The sequence below is a fragment of the Pocillopora verrucosa genome, chromosome 1 (assembly GCF_036669915.1).
Source record: "Pocillopora verrucosa isolate sample1 chromosome 1, ASM3666991v2, whole genome shotgun sequence".
In the NCBI taxonomy this organism is placed as follows: domain Eukaryota; kingdom Metazoa; phylum Cnidaria; class Anthozoa; order Scleractinia; family Pocilloporidae; genus Pocillopora; species Pocillopora verrucosa.
This window is the reverse complement of record NC_089312.1, coordinates 25211791-25230699: the sequence shown is the minus strand read 5'-3', so window position 1 is coordinate 25230699 and position 18909 is coordinate 25211791. Positions and strand designations below refer to the sequence as shown.

The window sequence follows — 18909 nt, the reverse complement described above, 5'->3', positions numbered from 1 at the left end:
AAACTAACCTTTCCACGGCGTTTGATAGTTCTGAACCAAAACCCCACACATGTTCCACCAATGAAGGTACCGATGAAGGTAGCAATTATAGCGTAAGATAAAGTGGAGAAACTAATGTGGGGGGAGGTTGAGCATTTTTCCTTTTCTGACTCTTGGTTTATTTTGGATTCTAAAAGGGAAGTGACAACAGGACATGCTTACTGTGGTGAAAGTATTTCAGAGGATTAATTAAACCGAAAGACTAACCAGTACTTTCTGACAACTTTGTGCAAAGATCATCCAGTTTCCGTTTCTTCAGTAGGCTCACTATGAGTATGAACTACTACCATACATACAGCCTACTTAGTACGCTGGTAAAGAGAAGGCAAGTTACACGTGCACACGAGGGCCGACACCCGTAAGTTCTCGCCCGCGCTCGTTGTCATTAAATCACTCGCGCTCAGTGCCTCAACATCCTCATATGCAGGGTAGTGCGTCACCAATTTATTAGGGCCCGTGAAGCAGAATAAATTTTAACCTTGGGTTGGACTAAACAGAGGGAAGGAGTGAGAAGTAAAACATTTCTTTGCAATGTTTATTGGCCAAAGTCAACTGAATAAGGCTAAAATTTCCAACAATGTAAGGGAGTCTTACCTAACTCTTTTATGTACAAGAAAGCCGCTGACGATGTCCTCTCACCAGCGCTGTTGCTTGCAACGCACTGATATTTGCCATTATCTTCTATCTTCACTTCCGTTATTATCAGCTGACTGTGATTATTTTTGTTATCTGAAACAACCCTGGCTCTCATATTGGATGTTACTGCATATGAATTGTTGTTCTTCATCCATGAGATGGCTGGCGTTGGAAGACCCATGGCAGTACAGTTAAAAGTTACCAATGAAAGCGTTTTGGTTCTTTGGGTTTTCAACCACCTTAGGAAATAGAAGATGGGGTGCCTTTGTTGTGTCAGGTGGACTTAAGTTTTCTGCAAAATAACCAATCAATAGTACTATGGCAAGTAAGTGGAAACTGTGGGGTGAGGGGGGTGGGGGAAGGGAATAATCTTGAAAAGCTTGAATAAATGGAATTTGCAAAAATATCCTGTTTTTCACCTACACTATTGTTGATTTTCGTACCCACCTTTGCTATTTTATTGCAACAGCCTTTGATGGAGATAGCGAAAAGAAATAGCTACGATAATAAATATTTACCCTGCCCAAATTTATTTGTGTTAGGAATAATCTGATTCTTACCTTTAGGGAGAATTTCAATGGATTTTCTTCTGCAGTATCCAGCATAGTCATTTTCTGCTTCACAAGTGTAGTTCCCGAAGTTTTCTATGATCAGATTCTTAAGAATTAACAGACATTTCAGTTTCTTTGCTAGTCTTGAGTTTTGGCATTTGACTCCAACTGGTCTCCCATGGGGATCATACCACTGAATATACTTGACCCTTCTCCTGGGAAGAAGCACGTCTTCATCCCTTGGTCGCGCTTCACAGGTCAGATTAATGGCTGCTCCGATAGGTTGCGTGGGGTTTGGCGGACTTGAAAAGATTTTAACTTCAGGTATAACTGGACAAGGAAAGAAGTTTATGAGCCACAAATTTGTAAAAACCTGGCTTATCATTAGCAAGTTGGCGGAACATAGAATTCAGTGTGAAAAATTCCCTTCTTGGATGAAGTGTCAACAATTAAAAAAATAAAACTGTCACTGTTGATTATATTCACAAATGAAAAAGACCTGGGTAATAGTAATACTTACCAGATTTGGTGTTACATGTTGTAGCATCGCCCGTGACTGACGAGAAGTGCAGTAGAGAATTGGCAACAAGAACTTGTAGCAGGATAACCTTTGTTGTGTCTCCTCTCCAGAATGTGTTAACCATCATGATATGCTGTCGAATAGTTTTGTTTCTGGTTCAAAAGAAAGGAAAAAAGGAAAGAACTCCTTGTAACTCCAGTTTTCATACTGGGTGTCTTCTTAATGTGCGGCCCTGCACGTACTTTTATTTTAGAAGATTACAATTATAACAAATATCTTGGTACAAGGGCCGTATGCAATGGTGCGAGCAGAGCTGGTAGAAGTCGCACGAGCTTGTGTTGGTCCTTGCAAGATTAAATATGCAAGAAGACATGATAAAAAAACCAAAAGTGCAATATATGTGATAAAATTGGCTGAGTTTAGGCGAGGCGGATGGGAAAATATTTGGTCTATTTGGTTAGACTACCGAAAAGCCACATTAATTTTTGAAATTGCTTGATATATCTAAACAAACATCTGATATTCGTAGGAAGCTTGAAAGAACCTTTAAGTGTTAACAACCGAGCGATATTAAAGTATGCCCAAAGAAGAGAAGAAGAGAATTGTCCACCAAAAAGCCAAATCAATATTAGGAATCGCTTGACATTTCTAAACCAACATCTGATATTTTCAAGAACTTTTGGAAGAACCTTAACGGCGGAAATTCTGTGAAAAGTTCTGACAGCCAGGCATTTAGTCACATCGTTTTGAAATACAGCTATTGTGTGTTTTGAGATAAAAAAATGTTAAACGCCGCTAATTGTTTGGAAAAAACAATTAGCGGCGTCCTCCCATGGGAGACCAGTTGGAGTCAAATGCCAAAACTCAAAGAAAACGTCACATCGTTTTGAAATACAGCTATTGTGTGTTTTGATATAAAAAAATGTTAAACGCCGCCAATCGTTTGTGATAACATGGTGATAAGTAGAAAACGTCAATCGTTATATCGTTAGTGCTAGATTTAGCGTAATCAGTGAACTGGAGCCCGACAAAAAAATTATCCACATTTCTATTTCGAAATTAACAATGCTTTCATAAGTAAGCTGGGACGTAAGTCTGATGCATTTGAAGAATGTAAGTGCATCAATCTGCCTGCGAGTTCGTACAGACGGAAGCGAAGCTTCCTTGTACCGTGTAGTTAGAGCTCTGTTTAGTAAATATGGAGTTCTCTGTCTTGTAGTAAGGTCTTGACGTAATGATGGACGTTGAAGGCATCGGAATTCACAAAGAAGTCAAGAGAGGATGTTCTCATGAAAGGCATACGTATGGAAATGATCCATTTCGGAGAAATGCCAGGATATTAAGTTAAGGCAGATGTCTTTTAAAACGAACTTTGCAACGCTTTTGCCTGTTGTCGAGATGGGTGGTAAGGCTTGAAATATTAATACTGATCGAAATCAGTAAACCTAGGAAAACGTCCACTGTAATTTTCGAATGGTTCATTGTTAGGTGCTCACTTGTCAGTTGAAGACTGGCTTACTTTCAACCCGTGTTCGTCAGGTTTATCGCCTCGCAACTTAGCAGCCCGAATGGCTATGACTTGTAGCGACTTCGTCCTTGATGGCCGCCAATCGCTCCCTATTGTTTTGGTGTCTTTTTAAGTCGGATGTCTTTTCTCTGAATTAAAACCGGTCCTAAATGTTGTCAATGGTCAAAATTAGCTGAATCGTATGCATTCCCGGACAGGCTAAGACGATTTTAACGGCTCCCTCTAGGGATAATGGTCGAATTAAAAATTCTTTGAATTCATAATCTATCGATAACGTGGTTCGGCCGAGTGAAGATAAAACGTCATTGCTACTCAAATTATTAAAGAAAACACCATGTTAGTTCTTTTTATCCACCGCAGACTTTGTTTTAGCTGGTGGCATAAGGTAAACCAAAGCTTACAAACACAAATTGACAAATTTTAGTTTTTTCTTTTCTATTTCAAATTTCATAATAAGACCGATATCATTTCTGCGGGTGAAACAAGACGAAAATGTTGAAACTGTTCAAAATGTGGATGCGTTTAGCAGCTGAACACTCGGCCACCGTCATTTTTATTTTAGCTGGCAGAGGCAAAGTAAGAACTTTGGAATGTAAGATATTTTTAAAAACCTATAACGTTATCCTCTAAATTGTCCTTTACTCTTGTAAATAGCCCGAAACAAATTTAATAAGGAGTAAACTTCTCGAAGTTTCTAAATAGGTTACAAGTGAAAGGTAATACCAGAGAAAGTGTATAAAATTCTTTTAACGATTCGGTGACGATATTTAAATAACCCCTTCATTGACATTTCCCTGAAACTAAGGGTCTCTAAACTCAAATCGAGTGAATTGGAAAATCAAGTTAAATACTTAAGCGAAACGTGACTTCTCAACCAGCACTTCTGAAAAACTACCCTTGAAAGCATTTTCTTGTTGTAGCCGACCAAATAACAATAATTTACCCGTATCAACTCGTCCAAACTCTCCTGCAAGCTGTTCCCCAATGTAGTGTTTCGGTAGAGTTAGTGGCTCATCTTCCTGTGGCAGCTCTGTGTTTTTATAGTGTGCTCCTGCCAGCCGCTTCCTTTTTTGTGCTGTCTGAATCAGCCGCCATCTTAAATTTGACCAAATATGGTATGGTGCCCTAATCCCTTTTTCAAGCTCTCTCTGACAGCTTTTACATACTTAGGTAATAAAATGATTGGTAAATGGTACCCAGAGTTACTCTGGTTTTGCTTGCTCTCTCTCTCTAAAAAGAAAACGCGAGAAGTCCTGAGAAGGAGGGACAAGAAAGAAAAGGGAAAAAAAAAGAAAAAGGATGGGAAAATAAGCAAATAGAGGAGGTTTTTTTTTTTCGTGTGCTTACATTATCTCGCGTCAGAAGGCCCCTCAACAAAACTGAATGCTGAACGACCGTGTGCTAATTGAAATCCACCCTACAAATGGAGTTGGTTGGTTGCTAACTTAGGTCTTTTTTCTACATCATCGCTTTGGGAGTTTCATGTAAGCATGAAAACAAACATCTGATATTCGTAGGAAGTTTGAAAGAACCTTTGAGTGTCGACAACCGAGCGATATTAAAGTATGCCCTAAGAAGAGAAGAAGAGAACTGTCCTCCAAAAGCCAAATCAATATTTGGAATCGCTTGACATTTCTAAACCAATATCTGATATTCTCAAGAACTTTTGGAAGAACCTTTCGGCGGAAATTCTGTGAAAATTTCTGATTGCCAGGCATTTAGTCACATCGTTTTGAAATACAGCTATTGTGTGTTTTGATATCAAAAAATGTTAAACGCCGCCAATCGTTTGTGATAAGTAGAAAACGTCAATCGTTATATCGTTAGTGCTAGATTTAGCGTAATCAGTGAACTGGAGCCCGACAAAAAAATTATCCACATTTCTATTTCGAAATTAACAATGCTCTCATAAGTAAGCTGGGACGTAAGTCTGATGCATTTGAAGAATGTAAGGGCATCAATCTGCCCGCAAGTTCGTACAGACGGAAGCGAGGTTTCCCTGTACAGTGTAGTTAGAGCTCTGTTTAGTAAATATGGAGTTCTCTGTCTTATAGTAAGGTTGTTGACGTAATGATGAACATGGAAGGCAATGGAATTCACTAAGAGGTCAAGAGAGGATGTTCTCATGAAAGGCATACGTATGGAAATGATCCATCTCGGAGAAATGCCAGGATATTAAGCTAAGGCAGATGTCTTTTAAAACGAACTTTGCTACGCTTTTGCTTACTGTCGAGATGGTTGGTAAGGCTTGAAATATTAAAACAGATCGAAATCAGTAAACCTAGGAAAACGTCCACTGTAATTTTCGAATGGTTCATTGTTAGGTGCTCACTTGTCAGTTGAAGACTGGCTTACTTTCAACCCGTGTTCGTCAGGTTTATCGCCTCGCAATTTAGCAACCCGAATGGCTATGACTTGTAGCGACTTCGTCCTTGATGGCCGCCAATCGCTCCCTATTGTTTTGGTGTCTTTTTAAGTCGGATGTCTTTTCTCTGAATTAAAACCGGTCCTAAATGTTGTCAATGGTCAAAATTAGCTGAATCGTATGCATTCCCGGACAGGCTAAGACGATTTTAACGGCTCCCTCTAGGAATGGTGAACGAATTAAAAATTCTTTGAATTCATAATCTATCGATAACGTGGTTCGGCCGAGTGAAGATAAAATGTCATTGCTACTCATATTATTAAAGAAAATACCATGTTAGTTCTTTCTATCCGCCGCAGACTTTGTTTGAGCTGGCGGTATACGGTAAACTAAAGCATACAAACACAAATTGACAAATTTTAGTTTTTTCTTTCCGTTCAAATTTTATAATAAGACCGATAACATTTCTATTTAAAATGTGGATGCGTTTAGCAGCTGAACATTCGGCCACCGTCATATTTATTTTAGCTGGCAGAGGCAAAGTAAGAACTTTGGTATGTAAAATATTTTTAAAAACCTATAACGTTGTCCTCTAAGTTAACCTTGACCCTTGTAAATAGCTTGAAACAAATTTAATTAGGAGGAAACTTCTCGAAGTTTTTAAATAGGTTACAACTGAAACGTAAAACCAGAGAAAGTGTATAAAATTCTTTTAACGATTCGGTGACGATATTTAAATAACCCCTTCATTGACATTTCCCTGAAACTAAGCCGGTCTCTAAACTCAAATCGAGTGAATTGGAAAATCAAGTTAAATACTTAGGCGAAACGTGACTTCTCAACCAGCACTTCTGAAAAACGACCCCTGAAAGCATTTTCTTGTTGTAGCCGACCAAATAACAATAATTTACCCGTATCAAATCGTCCAAACTCTCCTGCAAGCTGTTTTCCAATGTGGTGTTTCGACTGAGTTAGTAGCTCATCTTCCTGTGGCAGCTTAGAGTTTTTATAGTGTGCTCCTTCCAGCCGCTTGCTTTTTGACTCGTGAATTGCGCGCATGCGGAAGAACGAGTTGTAGATATGATGTGGAGAATGGCACTCACTCGCTCGCTCGATTGGTCGATTCCTTTAAACTTTTTTTCGACTTTAGGCTTTTGAGTGCATTTGATAGTTTTGGCTGGTAATAAACAAACGAAGTGGCGACCTTTGTTGCTAAGAACAGTGGTGAGGTGAAAAAGAAGCCAATGATAATCTTAAAAGAGTTTATTTTTTTTCGTTTTAGTTTCAACAAGCGGCGCTAGCGACTGGCAGGCGTGCGAAGATTCACACTGAAATAAGAGAACAACCTTCGTTTTTCATAAAATTGTAATTTAGAATCCTTGAACTAAAAAACAATCCGAAGATTCATTAAAAATATTACTTACTCCAAAGCGCCCGGAGTCTACAGGTGTTCAAAAGCTTTTTCCGTTATGGCGTGAGATTGGGGACAAAATCGATCATTACATTTCGTATCGTGTGTTTTTTCTGCGCGAAGCAACAGAAGTTGCCGGCGACTGACGTAATTACAGGTTAACGAGAAAATCAAGTAACACCAAGACAAATAATTTTGGCTACCGATTTTCAGGGAATTTTTAAAGAACAATTTTCTTTTAAGTTTCAAGACAATTTGAAGATTCAAAATAAATACTACGTACTAAAATGCGAAAGTTATACTCTACCAATTGATAAATAGGCCTGAAATGAAATTCTATCTTGTTTTCGATTATACGTTGCCTAGCACTTGACCAAAATCTACCCAGGTGGAAATCCAAAATGACGGTGGCAGTCTGGGCTTAGTTATATCACTAAAAACCCGTTCCCGTTTGTCTCATTTGAGGAATAGAGGGAATAGACAGTAAATTTCACTTTTCACCCACATTTATTTCCAACCTTTCTTTTGAAGCAGAAACAAAAATGATATATGTTTAAAACACATGACATCATCCACCCTTGTCAAATGTCATAGCATGATCATTTCAATTGTAATGCCTTCTTATCTCAACTTTACTTTGTTTCTTTGCTACATTAGCGAACACTGAACTACTGCTCGTACTCTAATATAAATATGACAATCAACCACAAAATTCCATAGACCAGATAACATTAAACATAATCCAGAAAATCATGTAAGTCATCTGTCAATTCACAAGTTTGCTCACAGAGCACTTTGTTTTGGCTGTCTGAATCAGCCGCCATCTTGAATTTGACCATATATGGTCTGGTGCCCTAATCTCTTTTTCAAGCTCTTTTTGACAGCTTTTACTTAGGTAGTAAAATGATTGGTAAAAGGTACCCGGAGTTACTCTGGTTTTGCTTGCTCTCTCACCATGACAACGATTCACCATGACAACAACGCGAGAAGACCTGGGAAAAAAGGACAAGAGGAAAAGGAGGAAAAAAGGTAGAAAAAGAGATTGGAAGATAAGCAAATAGAGGAGGTTATTTTTTTCGTTTGCTAAGATTATCTCGCGTCAGAAGGCCCCTCAACAACACTGAATACTGAACGACCGTGTGCTAATTCAAATCCACTCTACAAATAGAGTTGGTTGGTTGCTAACGTATCTCTTTTTCCCACATCATCGCTTTCGGAGTTTCATATAAGCTTTATATGGGGCAGCGGTCGACAGCAGTTGATGATGCTGACAAAATCATCATGTTTTTTTCGTTTGGCACGAAAAACGGTAGACTGAAGGCACTGGCTGGCATTACAGGGAGCACGATCCACAAACACCACTTTTGATTGCAGCTTAGTTGCTTATGGTTCACCTGTACTCCAGCACTAATTACAAAGATTAACAAGTAATCAATTTTAATTGATTCTACTTGTAGCTACTTTACAATATTTATATTTTGCTAAAAATATTCTATTATTTTAAATATTACAATTTCTAACACTAGAAATTTAATTATCAATTATCTGATAGCATCTTTTTCTCTTATGTCCTGTGTATCACTAACATCGCTAACTCTTGGTTATCCTTATGTTCTGGATTGTTTCGTTCTAACCAGCACATGAATAAATTAACCTCGTCTATCGGGTATGATCATGAAAAGAGGCAAATCTCAAAACACGAAGGATCCATCATTTCGTCAAATTATGGGCAGAGTTTAAATTGCAGTAAATTTTCTCTCGGAACCACGGAAAAATCGATGATTTACAGTAAGGCAAATGCCAGCAGTAGGTCTTTTTCGATCAAAAGAAAACGGTCCTGGCACTTTTTTGATACGCTACAGCTCCTACGGGAACTAGAAAAAGACCTGGGTATTAGTGTATTCATGTGCACAGACAGCAAACTAACGGAAACAGATTAGCACTAGGATTCTGCATACGATTCCAAGACGAGAGAGAAATTTGACGCTAATCGATCTGTTTAAACTCGTTCTTTCCCTGCTCACAGTCGTTTGTAGGATGGAAAGTGATCTGCCAACAAATGGAAAAGCATAGAGTATTCATTATTGAGAGTATAGAAAGAAAGACTTATTCAATATTGAGAATGTAGGTAGAAGGACCTCTCATAAAATTGAGAATCTATTATATAGTGTTAGCTCAATCATAGGCTGCTTTTGCGTATTTTAAAACCTTGTCGAAAACAAAAACGCTTAGAATCACTGAGCGGACTCCGCGGCTCCCTTACAGGAGGATGATGATTTGGACGCAACTTAACTTCCTAAAGTGAAGAACATCGTTTGAACTCCTCTGTGAGTTTCTCAGGGTTTTCTTGAAGGAGTAGAAGGATGATCGAGAGCTTAGTTAGTGCATTTACTATTAAGAAGGAGGGTAAAGTTTGACCAAAAACAGGGGATTACATGATTCCCCGAGTTCACATTCCCTTTTTCAGCGGTCAGCACCTGTCGTTCCGATAAAAGGGTGCCGAGAGAGAAAGCTTTGGGAACGTAATTTCTATTCCTAATCTTAATGAATTGCGTTTGTTGGTTCCTACAAAAGATACAGTGATTCTACATTCCATTTGACAATAAGGGTGGCACGGTGAAGGGGGGGGGGGGGGGGGGGGGAAGGGAGAAGGCATAGTGGGAAGGTAGGGTGTACAACGATTTGTCAAAAAAGATGGTCTCTTGATTTGGAGAAATTAAAGAGATATTCATACATTAAAACTTACCTTTCCACGGCGTCTGATAGTTCTGAACCAAAACCCCACTCATATTCCGCCAATGAAGGTACCGATGAAGGTAGCAATTATAGCGTAAGATAAAGTGGAGAAACTAATGTGGGGGGAGGTTGAGCATTTTTCCTTTTCTGACTCTTGGTTTATTTTGGATTCTAAAAGGGAAGTGACAACAGGACATGCTTACTGTGGTGAAAGTATTTCAGAGGATTAATTAAACCGAAAGACTAACCAGTACTTTCTGACAACTTTGTGCAAAGATCATCCAGTTTCAGTTTCTTCAGTAGGCTCACTATGAGTATGAACTACTACCATACATCCAACCTACTTAGTACGCTGTCAAAGAGAAGGCAAGTTACACGTGCACGCGAGGGTCGACACCCGTAAGTTCTCGCCCGCGCTCATTGTCATTAAATCACTCGCGCTCAGTGCCTCAACATCCTCATATGCAGGGCAGTGCGTCACCAACTTATTAGGGCCCCTGAAGCAGAATAAATTTTAGCCTAGGGTTGGACTAAACAGAGAGAAGGAGTGAGAAGTAAAACATTTCTTTGCAATGTTTATTGGCTTAAGTCAACTGAATAAGGCTAAAATTTCCAACAATGTAAGGGAGTCTTACCTAACTCTTTTATGTACAAGAAGGCCGCTGACGATGTCCTCTCACCAGCACTGTTGCTTGCAACGCACTGATATTTGCCATTATCTTCTATCTTCACTTCCGTTATTATCAGCTGACTGTGATTATTTTTGTTATCTGAAACAACCCTGGCTCTCACATTGGATGTTACTGCATATGAATTGTTGTTCTTCATCCATGAGATGGCTGGTGTTGGAAGACCCATGGCAGTACAGTTAAAAGTTACATTGGAGCCAATGAAAGCGCTTTGGTTCTTTGGGTTTTCAACCACATTAGGAAATAGAAGATGGGGTGCCTTTGTTGTCTTAGGTGGACTTAAGTTTTCTGCAAAATAACCAATCAATAGTACTATAGAAAGTAAGTGGAAACTTTGGGGTGAGGGGGGTGGGGGAAGGGAATAATCTTGAAAAGCTTGAATAAATGGAATTTGCAAAAATATCCTGTTTTTCACCTACACTATTGCTGATTTCCGTACCCGCCTTTGCTATGAGTATGAACTACTACCGTACATCCAGCCTACTTAGTACGCTGGTAAAGAGAAGGCAAGTTACACGTGCACGCGAGGGCCGACACCCGTAAGTTCTCGTCCGTGCTTGTTGTCATTAAATCACTCGCGCTCAGTGCCTCAACATCCTCATATGCAGGGTAGTGCGTCACCAACTTATTAGGGCCCCTGAAGCAGAATAAATTTTAGCCTAGGGTTGGACTAAACAGAGAGAAAGAGTGAGAAGTAAAACATTTCTTTGCAATGTTTATTGGCCAAAGTCAACTGAATAAGGCTAAAATTTCCAACAATGTAAGGGAGTCTTACCTAACTCTTTTATGTACAAGAAAGCCGCTGACGATGTCCTCTCACCAGCACTGTTGCTTGCAACGCACTGATATTTGCCATTATCTTCTATCTTCACTTCCGTTATTATCAGCTGACTGTGATTATTTTTGTTATCTGAAACAACCCTGGCTCTCACATTGGATGTTACTGCATATGAATTGTTGTTCTTCATCCATGAGATGGCTGGTGTTGGAAGACCCATGGCAGTACAGTTAAAAGTTACATTGGAGCCAATGAAAGCGCTATGGTTCTTTGGGTTTTCAACCACCTCAGGAAATAGAAGATGGGGTGCCTTTGTTGTCTTAGGTGGACTTAAGTTTTCTGCAAAATAACCAATCAATAGTACTATAGAAAGTAAGTGGAAACTGTGGGGTGAGGGGGGTGGGGGAAGGGAATAATCTTGAAAAGCTTGAATAAATGGAATTTGCAAAAATATCCTGTTTTTCACCTACACTATTGCTGATTTCCGTACCTGCCTTTGCTATGAGTATGAACTACTACCGTACATCCAGCCTACTTAGTACGCTGGTAAAGAGAAGGCAAGTTACACGTGCACGCGAGGGCCGACACCCGTAAGTTCTCGTCCGTGCTTGTTGTCATTAAATCCCTCGCGCTCAGTGCCTCAACATCCTCATATGCAGGGTAGTGCGTCACCAACTTATTAGGGCCCCTGAAGCAGAATAAATTTTAGCCTAGGGTTGGACTAAACAGAGAGAAAGAGTGAGAAGTAAAACATTTCTTTGCAATGTTTATTGGCCAAAGTCAACTGAATAAGGCTAAAATTTCCAACAATGTAAGGGAGTCTTACCTAACTCTTTTATGTACAAGAAGGCCGCTGACGATGTCCTCTCACCAGCACTGTTGCTTGCAACGCACTGATATTTGCCATTATCTTCTATCTTCACTTCCGTTATTATCAGCTGACTGTGATTATTTTTGTTATCTGAAACAACCCTGGCTCTCACATTGGATGTTACTGCATATGAATTGTTATTCTTCATCCATGAGATGGCTGGTGTTGGAAGACCCATGGCAGTACAGTTAAAAGTTACATTGGAGCCAATGAAAGCGCTATGGTTCTTTGGGTTTTCAACCACCTTAGGAAATAGAAGATGGGGTGCCTTTGTTGTCTCAGGTGGACTTAAGTTTTCTGCAAAATAACCAATCAATAGTACTATGGCAAGTAAGTGGAAACTGTGGGGTGAGGGGGGTTGGGGAAGGGTATAATCTTGAAAAGCTTGAATAAATGGAATTTGCAAAAATATCCTGTTTTTCACCTACACTATTGCTGATTTCCGTATCCACCTTTGCTATTTTATTGCAACAGCCTTTGATGGAGATAGCGAAAAGAAATAGCTACGATAATAAATATTTACCCTGCCCAAATTTATTTGTGTTAGGAATAATCTGATTCTTACCTTTAGGGAGAATTTCAATGGATTTTCTTCTGCAGTATCCAGCATAGTCATTTTCTGCTTCACAAGTGTAGTTCCCGAAGTTTTCTACGGTCAGATTCTTAAGAATTAACAGACATTTCAGTTTCTTTGCTAGTCTTGAGTTTTGGCATTTGACTCCAACTGGTCTCCCATGGGGATCATACCACTGAATATACTTGACCCATCTCCTTGGAAAAAGCACGTCTTCATCCCTCGGTCGCGCTTCACAGGTCAGATTAATGGCTGCTCCGATAGGTTGCGTGGGGTCTGGCGGACTTGAGAAGATTTTAACTTCAGGTATAACTGGACAAGGAAAGAAGTTTATGAGCCACAAATTTGTAAAAACCTGGCTTATCATTAGCAAGTTGGCGGAACATAGAATTCAGTGTGAAAAATTCCCTTCTTGGATGAAGTGTCAACAATTAAAAAAATAAAACTGTCACTGTTGATTATATTCACAAATGAAAAAGACCTGGGTAATAGTAATACTTGCCAGATTTGGTGTTACATGTTGCAGCATCGCCCGTGACTGACGAGAAGTGCAGTAGAGAATTGGCAACAAGAACTTGTAGCAGGATAACCTTTGTTGTGTCTCCTCTCCAGAATATGTTAACCATCATGATATGCTGTCGAATAGTTTTGTTTCTGGTTCAAAAGAAAGGAAAAAAGGAAAGAACTCCTTGTAACTCCAGTTTTCATACTGGGTGTCTTCTTAATGTGCGGCCCTGCACGTACTTTTGTTTTAGAAGATTACATTTATAACAAATATCTTGGTACAAGCGGCCGTATGCAATGGTGCGAGCAGAGCTTGTAAAAGTTGCATGAGCTTGTGTTGGTCCTTGCAAGATTAAATGTGCAAGAAGACATGATAAAAAAACCAAAAGTGCAATATATGTGATAAAATTGGCTGAGTTTAGGCGAGGCGGATGGGAAAATATTTGGTCTATTTGGTTGGACCACTGAAAGGCCACATTAATTTTTGGAATTGCTTGATATATCTAAACAAACATCTGATATTCGTCCTTTGAGTGTCGACAACCGAGCGATATTAAAGTATGCTCAAGCTCGAAGAATCTGTCCACCAAAAAGCCAAATCAATATTTGGAATCGCTTGACATTTCTAAACCAACATCTGATATTCTCAAGAAATTTTGGAAGAACCTTTGAGTGGAAATTCTGTGAAAATTTCTGACAGCCAGGCATTAAGTCACATCGTTTTGAAATACAGCTATTGTGTGTTTTGATATCAAAAAATGTTAAATGCCACCGATCATTTGTGATAAGTAGAAAACGTCAATCGTTATGTATCGTTAGCGCTAGATTTAGCGTAATCAGTGAACTGGAGCCCGGCAAAAAAATTATCCACATTTCTATTTCGAAATGAACAATGCTTTCATAAGTAAGCTGAGACGTAAGTCTGATGCAGTTGAAGAATGTAAGTACATCAATCTGCCCGCAAGTTCGTACGGTCGGAAGCGAAGTTAGTTAGAGCTCTGTTTAGTAAATATGGAGTTCTTTGTCTTATAGGAAGGTTGTTGACGTAATGATGGACGTTGAAGGCATCGGAATCCACAAAGACGTCAAGAGAGGATGTTCTCATGAAAGGCATACGTATGGAAATGATCCGTTTCGGAGAAATGCCAGGATATTAAGCTAAGGCAGATGTCTTTTAAAATGAACTTTGCAACGCTTTTGCCTGTTATCGAGATGGGTGGTAAGGCTTGAAATATTAAAACAGATCGAAATCAGTAAACCTAGGAAAACGTCCACTGTAATTTTCGAATGGTTCATTGTTAGGTGCTCACTTGTCAGTTGAAGACTGGCTTGCTTTCAACTCGCGTTCGTCAGGTTTATCGCCTCGCAACTTACCAGCCCGAATGGCTATGATTTGTAGCGACTTCGTCATTGATGGCCGCCAATCGCTCCCTATTGTTTTGGTGTCTTTTTAAGTAGGATGTCTTTTCTTTGAATTAAAACCGGTCCTAAATGTTGTCAATGGTCAAAATTAGCTGAATCGTATGCATTCCCTGACAGGCTAAGACGATTTTAACAGCTCCCTCGAGGGATGATGATCGAACTAAAAATTCTTTGAATTCATAATCTATCGATAACGTGGTTCGGCCGAGTGAAGAAAAATGTCATTGATACTCATATTATTAAAGAAAATACCATGTTAGTTCTTTCTATCCACCGCAGACTTTGTTTGGGCTGACGGTAAACCAAAGCATACAAACACAAATTGACAAATTTTAGTTTTTTCTTTCCGTTCAAATTTCATAATAAGACCGATAACATTTCTGTTTAAAATGTGGATGCGTTTAGCAGCTGAACATTCGGCCACCGTCATATTTATTTTAGCTGGCAGAGGCAAAGTAAGAACTTTGGCATGTAAAATATTTTAAAAAAACCTATAACGTTGTCCTCTAAGTTAACCTTGACCCTTGTAAATAGCTTGAAACAAATTTAATAAGGAGGAAACTTCTCGAAGATTCTAAATAGGTCACAACTGAAACGTAATACCAGAGAAAGTGTATAATATTATTTTAACGATTCGGTGACGATATTTAAATAACCCCTTCATTGACATTTCCCTGAAACTAAGCCGGTCTCTAAACTCAAATCGAGTGAATTGGAAAATCAAGTTAAATACTTAGGCGAAACGTGACTTCTCGACCAGCACTTCTGAAAAACTACCCTTGAAAGCATTTTCTTGTTGTAGCCGACCAAATAACAATAATTTACCTGTATCAAATCGTCCAAACCCTCCTGCAAGCTGTTCCCCAACGTGGTGTTTCGGCTGAGTTAGTAGCTCATCTTCCTGTGGCAGTTCGGAGTTTTTATAGTGTGCTCCTTCCAGCCGCTTGCTTTTTAACTCGTGAATTGCGCGCATGCGCAAGAGCGAGTTGTAGATATGATGTGGAGAATGGCACTCGCTCGCTCGCTCGCTCGATTGGTCGATTCCTTTAAATTTTTTTCGACTTTAGGCTTTTGAGTGCATTTGATAGTTTTGGCTGGTAATAAACAAACGAAGTGGCGACCTTTGTTGCTAAGAACAGAGGTGAGGTGAAAAAGAAGCCAATGATAATCTTAAAAGAGTTTATTTTTTTTCGTTTTAGTTTCAACAAGCGGCGCTAGCGACTGGTAGGCGTGCGAAGATTCACACTGAAATAAGAAAACAACCTTGTTTTTCATAAAATTGTAATTTACAGTCCTTGAACTTGAAAAGTATCCGAAGATTCATTAAAAATATTACTTACTCCAAAGCGCTCGGAGTCTACAGGTGTTCAAAAGCTTTTTCTGTTATGGCGTGAGATTGGGGACAAAATCGATCATTACATTTCGTATCGTGTGTTTTTTCTGCGTGAAGCAACAGAAGGTGCCGGCGACTGACCAAATTACAGGTTAACGAGAAAACAAGTAACACCAAGACAAATAATTTTGGCTACCCATTTTCAGGGAATTTTTAAAGAACAATTTTCTTTTAAGTTTCAAGACAATTTGAAGATTCAAAATAAATACTACGTACTAAAATGCGAAAGTTATACTCTACCAATTGATAAATAGGCCTGAAATGAAATTCTATCTTGTTTTTGATTATACGTTGCCTAGCACGTGACCAAAATCTACCCAGGCGGAAATCCAAAATGACGGTGGCAGTCTGGGCTTAGTTATATCACTCAAAACCCATTCCAGTTTGTCTCGTTTGAGGGACAGAGGGAATAGACAGTAAATTTCACTTTTCACCCACATTTATTTCCAACCTTTTCTTTTGAAGCAGAAACAAAAATGATATATGTTTAAAACATATGACATCATCCACCCTTGTCAAATGTCATAGCATGATCATTTCAATTGTAATGCCTTCTTATCCCAACTTTACTTTGTTTCTTTGCTACATTAGCGAACACTGAACTACTGCTCGTACTCTATTATAAATATGACAATCAACCACAAAATTCCATAAACCAGATAACGTTAAACATAATCCAAAAAATCATGTAAGTCATCTGTCAATTCACAAGTTTGCTCACAGAGCACTTTGTTTTGGCTGTCTGAATCAGCCGCCATCTTGAATTTGACCATATATGGTCTGGTGCCCTAATCTCTTTTTCAAGCTCTTTTTGACAGCTTTTACTTAGGTAGTAAAATGATTGGTAAAAGGTACCCGGAGTTACTCTGGTTTTGCTTGCTCTCTCACCATGACAACGATTCACCATGACAACAACGCGAGAAAACCTGGGAAAGAAGGACAAGAGGGAAAGGAGGAAAAAAGGTAGAAAAGGAGATTGGAAGATAAGCAAATAGAGGAGGTTATTTTTTTCGTGTGCTAAGATTATCTCGCGTCAGAAGGCCCCTCAACAACACTGAATGCTGAACGACCGTGTGCTAATTCAAATCCACTCTACAAATAGAGTTGGTTGGTTGCTAACGTAGGTCTTTTTCCCACATCATCGCTTTCGGAGTTTGATATAAGCTTTATATGGGGCAGCGGTCGACAGCAGTCGATGATGCTGACAAAATCATCAGCTGCTCTACTGTAATTAGAACTCATCTTATGTTTTTTCGTTTGGTGCGAAAAACAGAAGACTGAAGGCACTGGCTGGCATTACAGGGAGCACGATCCCTGATCAACGCTATCAAGGTAAGACGAACTTGTAATTAAACAATTGATACAAGGAAAGGAAGATCCACAAACACCACTTTTGATTGCAGCTTAGTTGCTTATGGTTCACTTGTACTCTAGCATTACTTCCAAAAACTAACAAGGGATCAATTTTAATTGATTCTACTTGTAGCTACTTTACAATATTTATAATTTGCTAAAAATATTCTATTATTTTAAATTTTACAATTTCTAACACTAGAAATTTAATTATCAATTATCTGATAGCATCTTTTTTCTCTAATGTCCTGTGTATCACTAACATCACTAACTCTTGGTTATCCTTATGTTCTGGATTGTTTCTTTCTAACCAGCAGATGAATAAATTAACCTCGTCTATCGGGTATGATCATGAAAAGAGGCAAATCTCAAAACTCGAAGGATCCATGATTTCGTCAAATTATGGGCAGAGTTTAAATTGCAGTAAATTTTCTCTCGGAACCACGGAAAAATCAATGATTTACAGTAAGGCAAATGCATGCAGTAAGTGTTTTTCAATCAAGAATTGATTGTCTTTTTCGATCAAAAGAAAACGGTCCTGGCACTTTTGTGATACGCTACGACTCCTACGGGAACTAGGAAGACCTGGGTATTAGTGTATCCATATGCACGTACAGCAAACTAACTCAAACAGATAAGCACTAGGATTCTGCGTACGATTCCAAGACGAGAGAGAAACTTGAAGCTACTTGATCTGTTTAAATTCGTTCATTTCCTGCTCACAGTCGTCTGCAGAATGTAAAGTGATCTGCCAACAAATGCAAAAGCGTAGAGTATTCATTATGGAGAGCATAGAAAAAAAGACTTACTCAATATTGAGAATGTAGGCGGAGGGACCTCTCTCGTAAAATTGAGAATCTATTATATAGTGTTAGCTCAATCATAGGCTGCTTTTGCATATTTTAAAACCTTAAAACGCTTAGAATCACTGAGCGGACTCCGCGGCTCCCTTACAGGAGGAGGATGATTTGGACGAAACTTAACTTCCTAAAGTGAAGAACATCGTTTGAACTCCTCTGTGAGTTTCTCAGGGTTTTCTTGAAGGAGTAGAAGGATGATCGAGAGCTTAGTTAGTGCATTTACTATTAAGAAGGAGGGTAAGGTTTGACAATAAACAGGGGATTACATGATTCCCCGAGTTCACATTCCCTTTTTAAGCGGTCAGCACCTGTCGTTCCGATAAAAGGGTGCCGAGAGAGAAAGCTTTGGGAACGTAATTTCTATTCCTAATCTTAACGAATTGCGTTTGTTGGCTCCTACAAAAGATACAGTGATTCTACATTCTATTTGACAATAGGGGGGCACGGTGAAGGGGGGGGGGAGGGGGGAAGGGAGAAGGCATAGTGGGAAGGTAGGGTGTACAACGATTTGTCAAAAAAGATGGCCTCTTGATTTGGAGAAATTAAAGAGATATTTATACATTAAAACTTACCTTTCCACGGCGTTTGATAGTTCTGAACCAAAACCCCACTCATATTCCACCAATGAAGGCACCGACGAAGGTAGCAATTATAGCGTAAGATAAAGTGGAGAAACTAA

General features: G+C 39.1%; 4 protein-coding genes across 5 annotated transcripts in view; all 4 read right to left on the bottom strand.

Annotated features, from left to right (window-relative positions):
* Window positions 1-866: 866 nt before the first annotated feature.
* On the bottom strand, window positions 867-4289 carry LOC136278947 (uncharacterized). Its single transcript, XM_066162260.1, has 4 exons — window positions 4218-4289; window positions 1747-1898; window positions 1236-1556; window positions 867-967 (listed from the first exon to the last, which is right to left on the bottom strand). The coding sequence occupies exons 2-4, from the start codon at window positions 1871-1873 to the stop codon at window positions 867-869; spliced, it is 549 nt and encodes a 182-aa protein (XP_066018357.1). The 5' UTR covers window positions 1874-1898; window positions 4218-4289.
* A 4267-nt stretch (window positions 4290-8556) lies between these two features.
* The window catches only part of LOC131796464 (vascular endothelial growth factor receptor 1), a 53366-nt gene continuing 43013 nt past the window's right edge, over window positions 8557-18909 (bottom strand). For both annotated transcript variants that reach the window (XM_066168639.1, XM_066168643.1), the window contains exons 5-7: window positions 10422-10710; window positions 9797-9957; window positions 8557-9099 (exon numbers count right to left, since the gene is read on the bottom strand). In XM_066168639.1, the coding sequence (XP_066024736.1) occupies window positions 9836-9957; window positions 10422-10710 (411 nt within the window). In that variant the 3' untranslated portion in view covers window positions 8557-9099; window positions 9797-9835. The remainder of the gene's footprint in view (window positions 9100-9796; window positions 9958-10421; window positions 10711-18909) is intronic.
* Window positions 11135-15597, bottom strand: LOC136283464 (protogenin B-like). The gene is made up of 5 exons (XM_066172424.1): window positions 15450-15597; window positions 12690-13010; window positions 12080-12421; window positions 11251-11592; window positions 11135-11145 (listed from the first exon to the last, which is right to left on the bottom strand). Exons 1-5 carry the CDS (start codon window positions 15595-15597, stop codon window positions 11135-11137), a joined length of 1164 nt encoding a protein of 387 aa, XP_066028521.1.
* The window catches only part of LOC136283449 (muscle, skeletal receptor tyrosine protein kinase-like), a 3011-nt gene continuing 1716 nt past the window's right edge, over window positions 17615-18909 (bottom strand). The window contains exons 4-5 of the mRNA XM_066172405.1: window positions 18803-18909; window positions 17615-18118 (exon numbers count right to left, since the gene is read on the bottom strand). The exon at window positions 18803-18909 is cut by the window's right edge and continues 54 nt beyond it. Coding sequence (XP_066028502.1) covers window positions 18842-18909 — 68 coding nt within the window. The 3' untranslated portion in view covers window positions 17615-18118; window positions 18803-18841. The remainder of the gene's footprint in view (window positions 18119-18802) is intronic.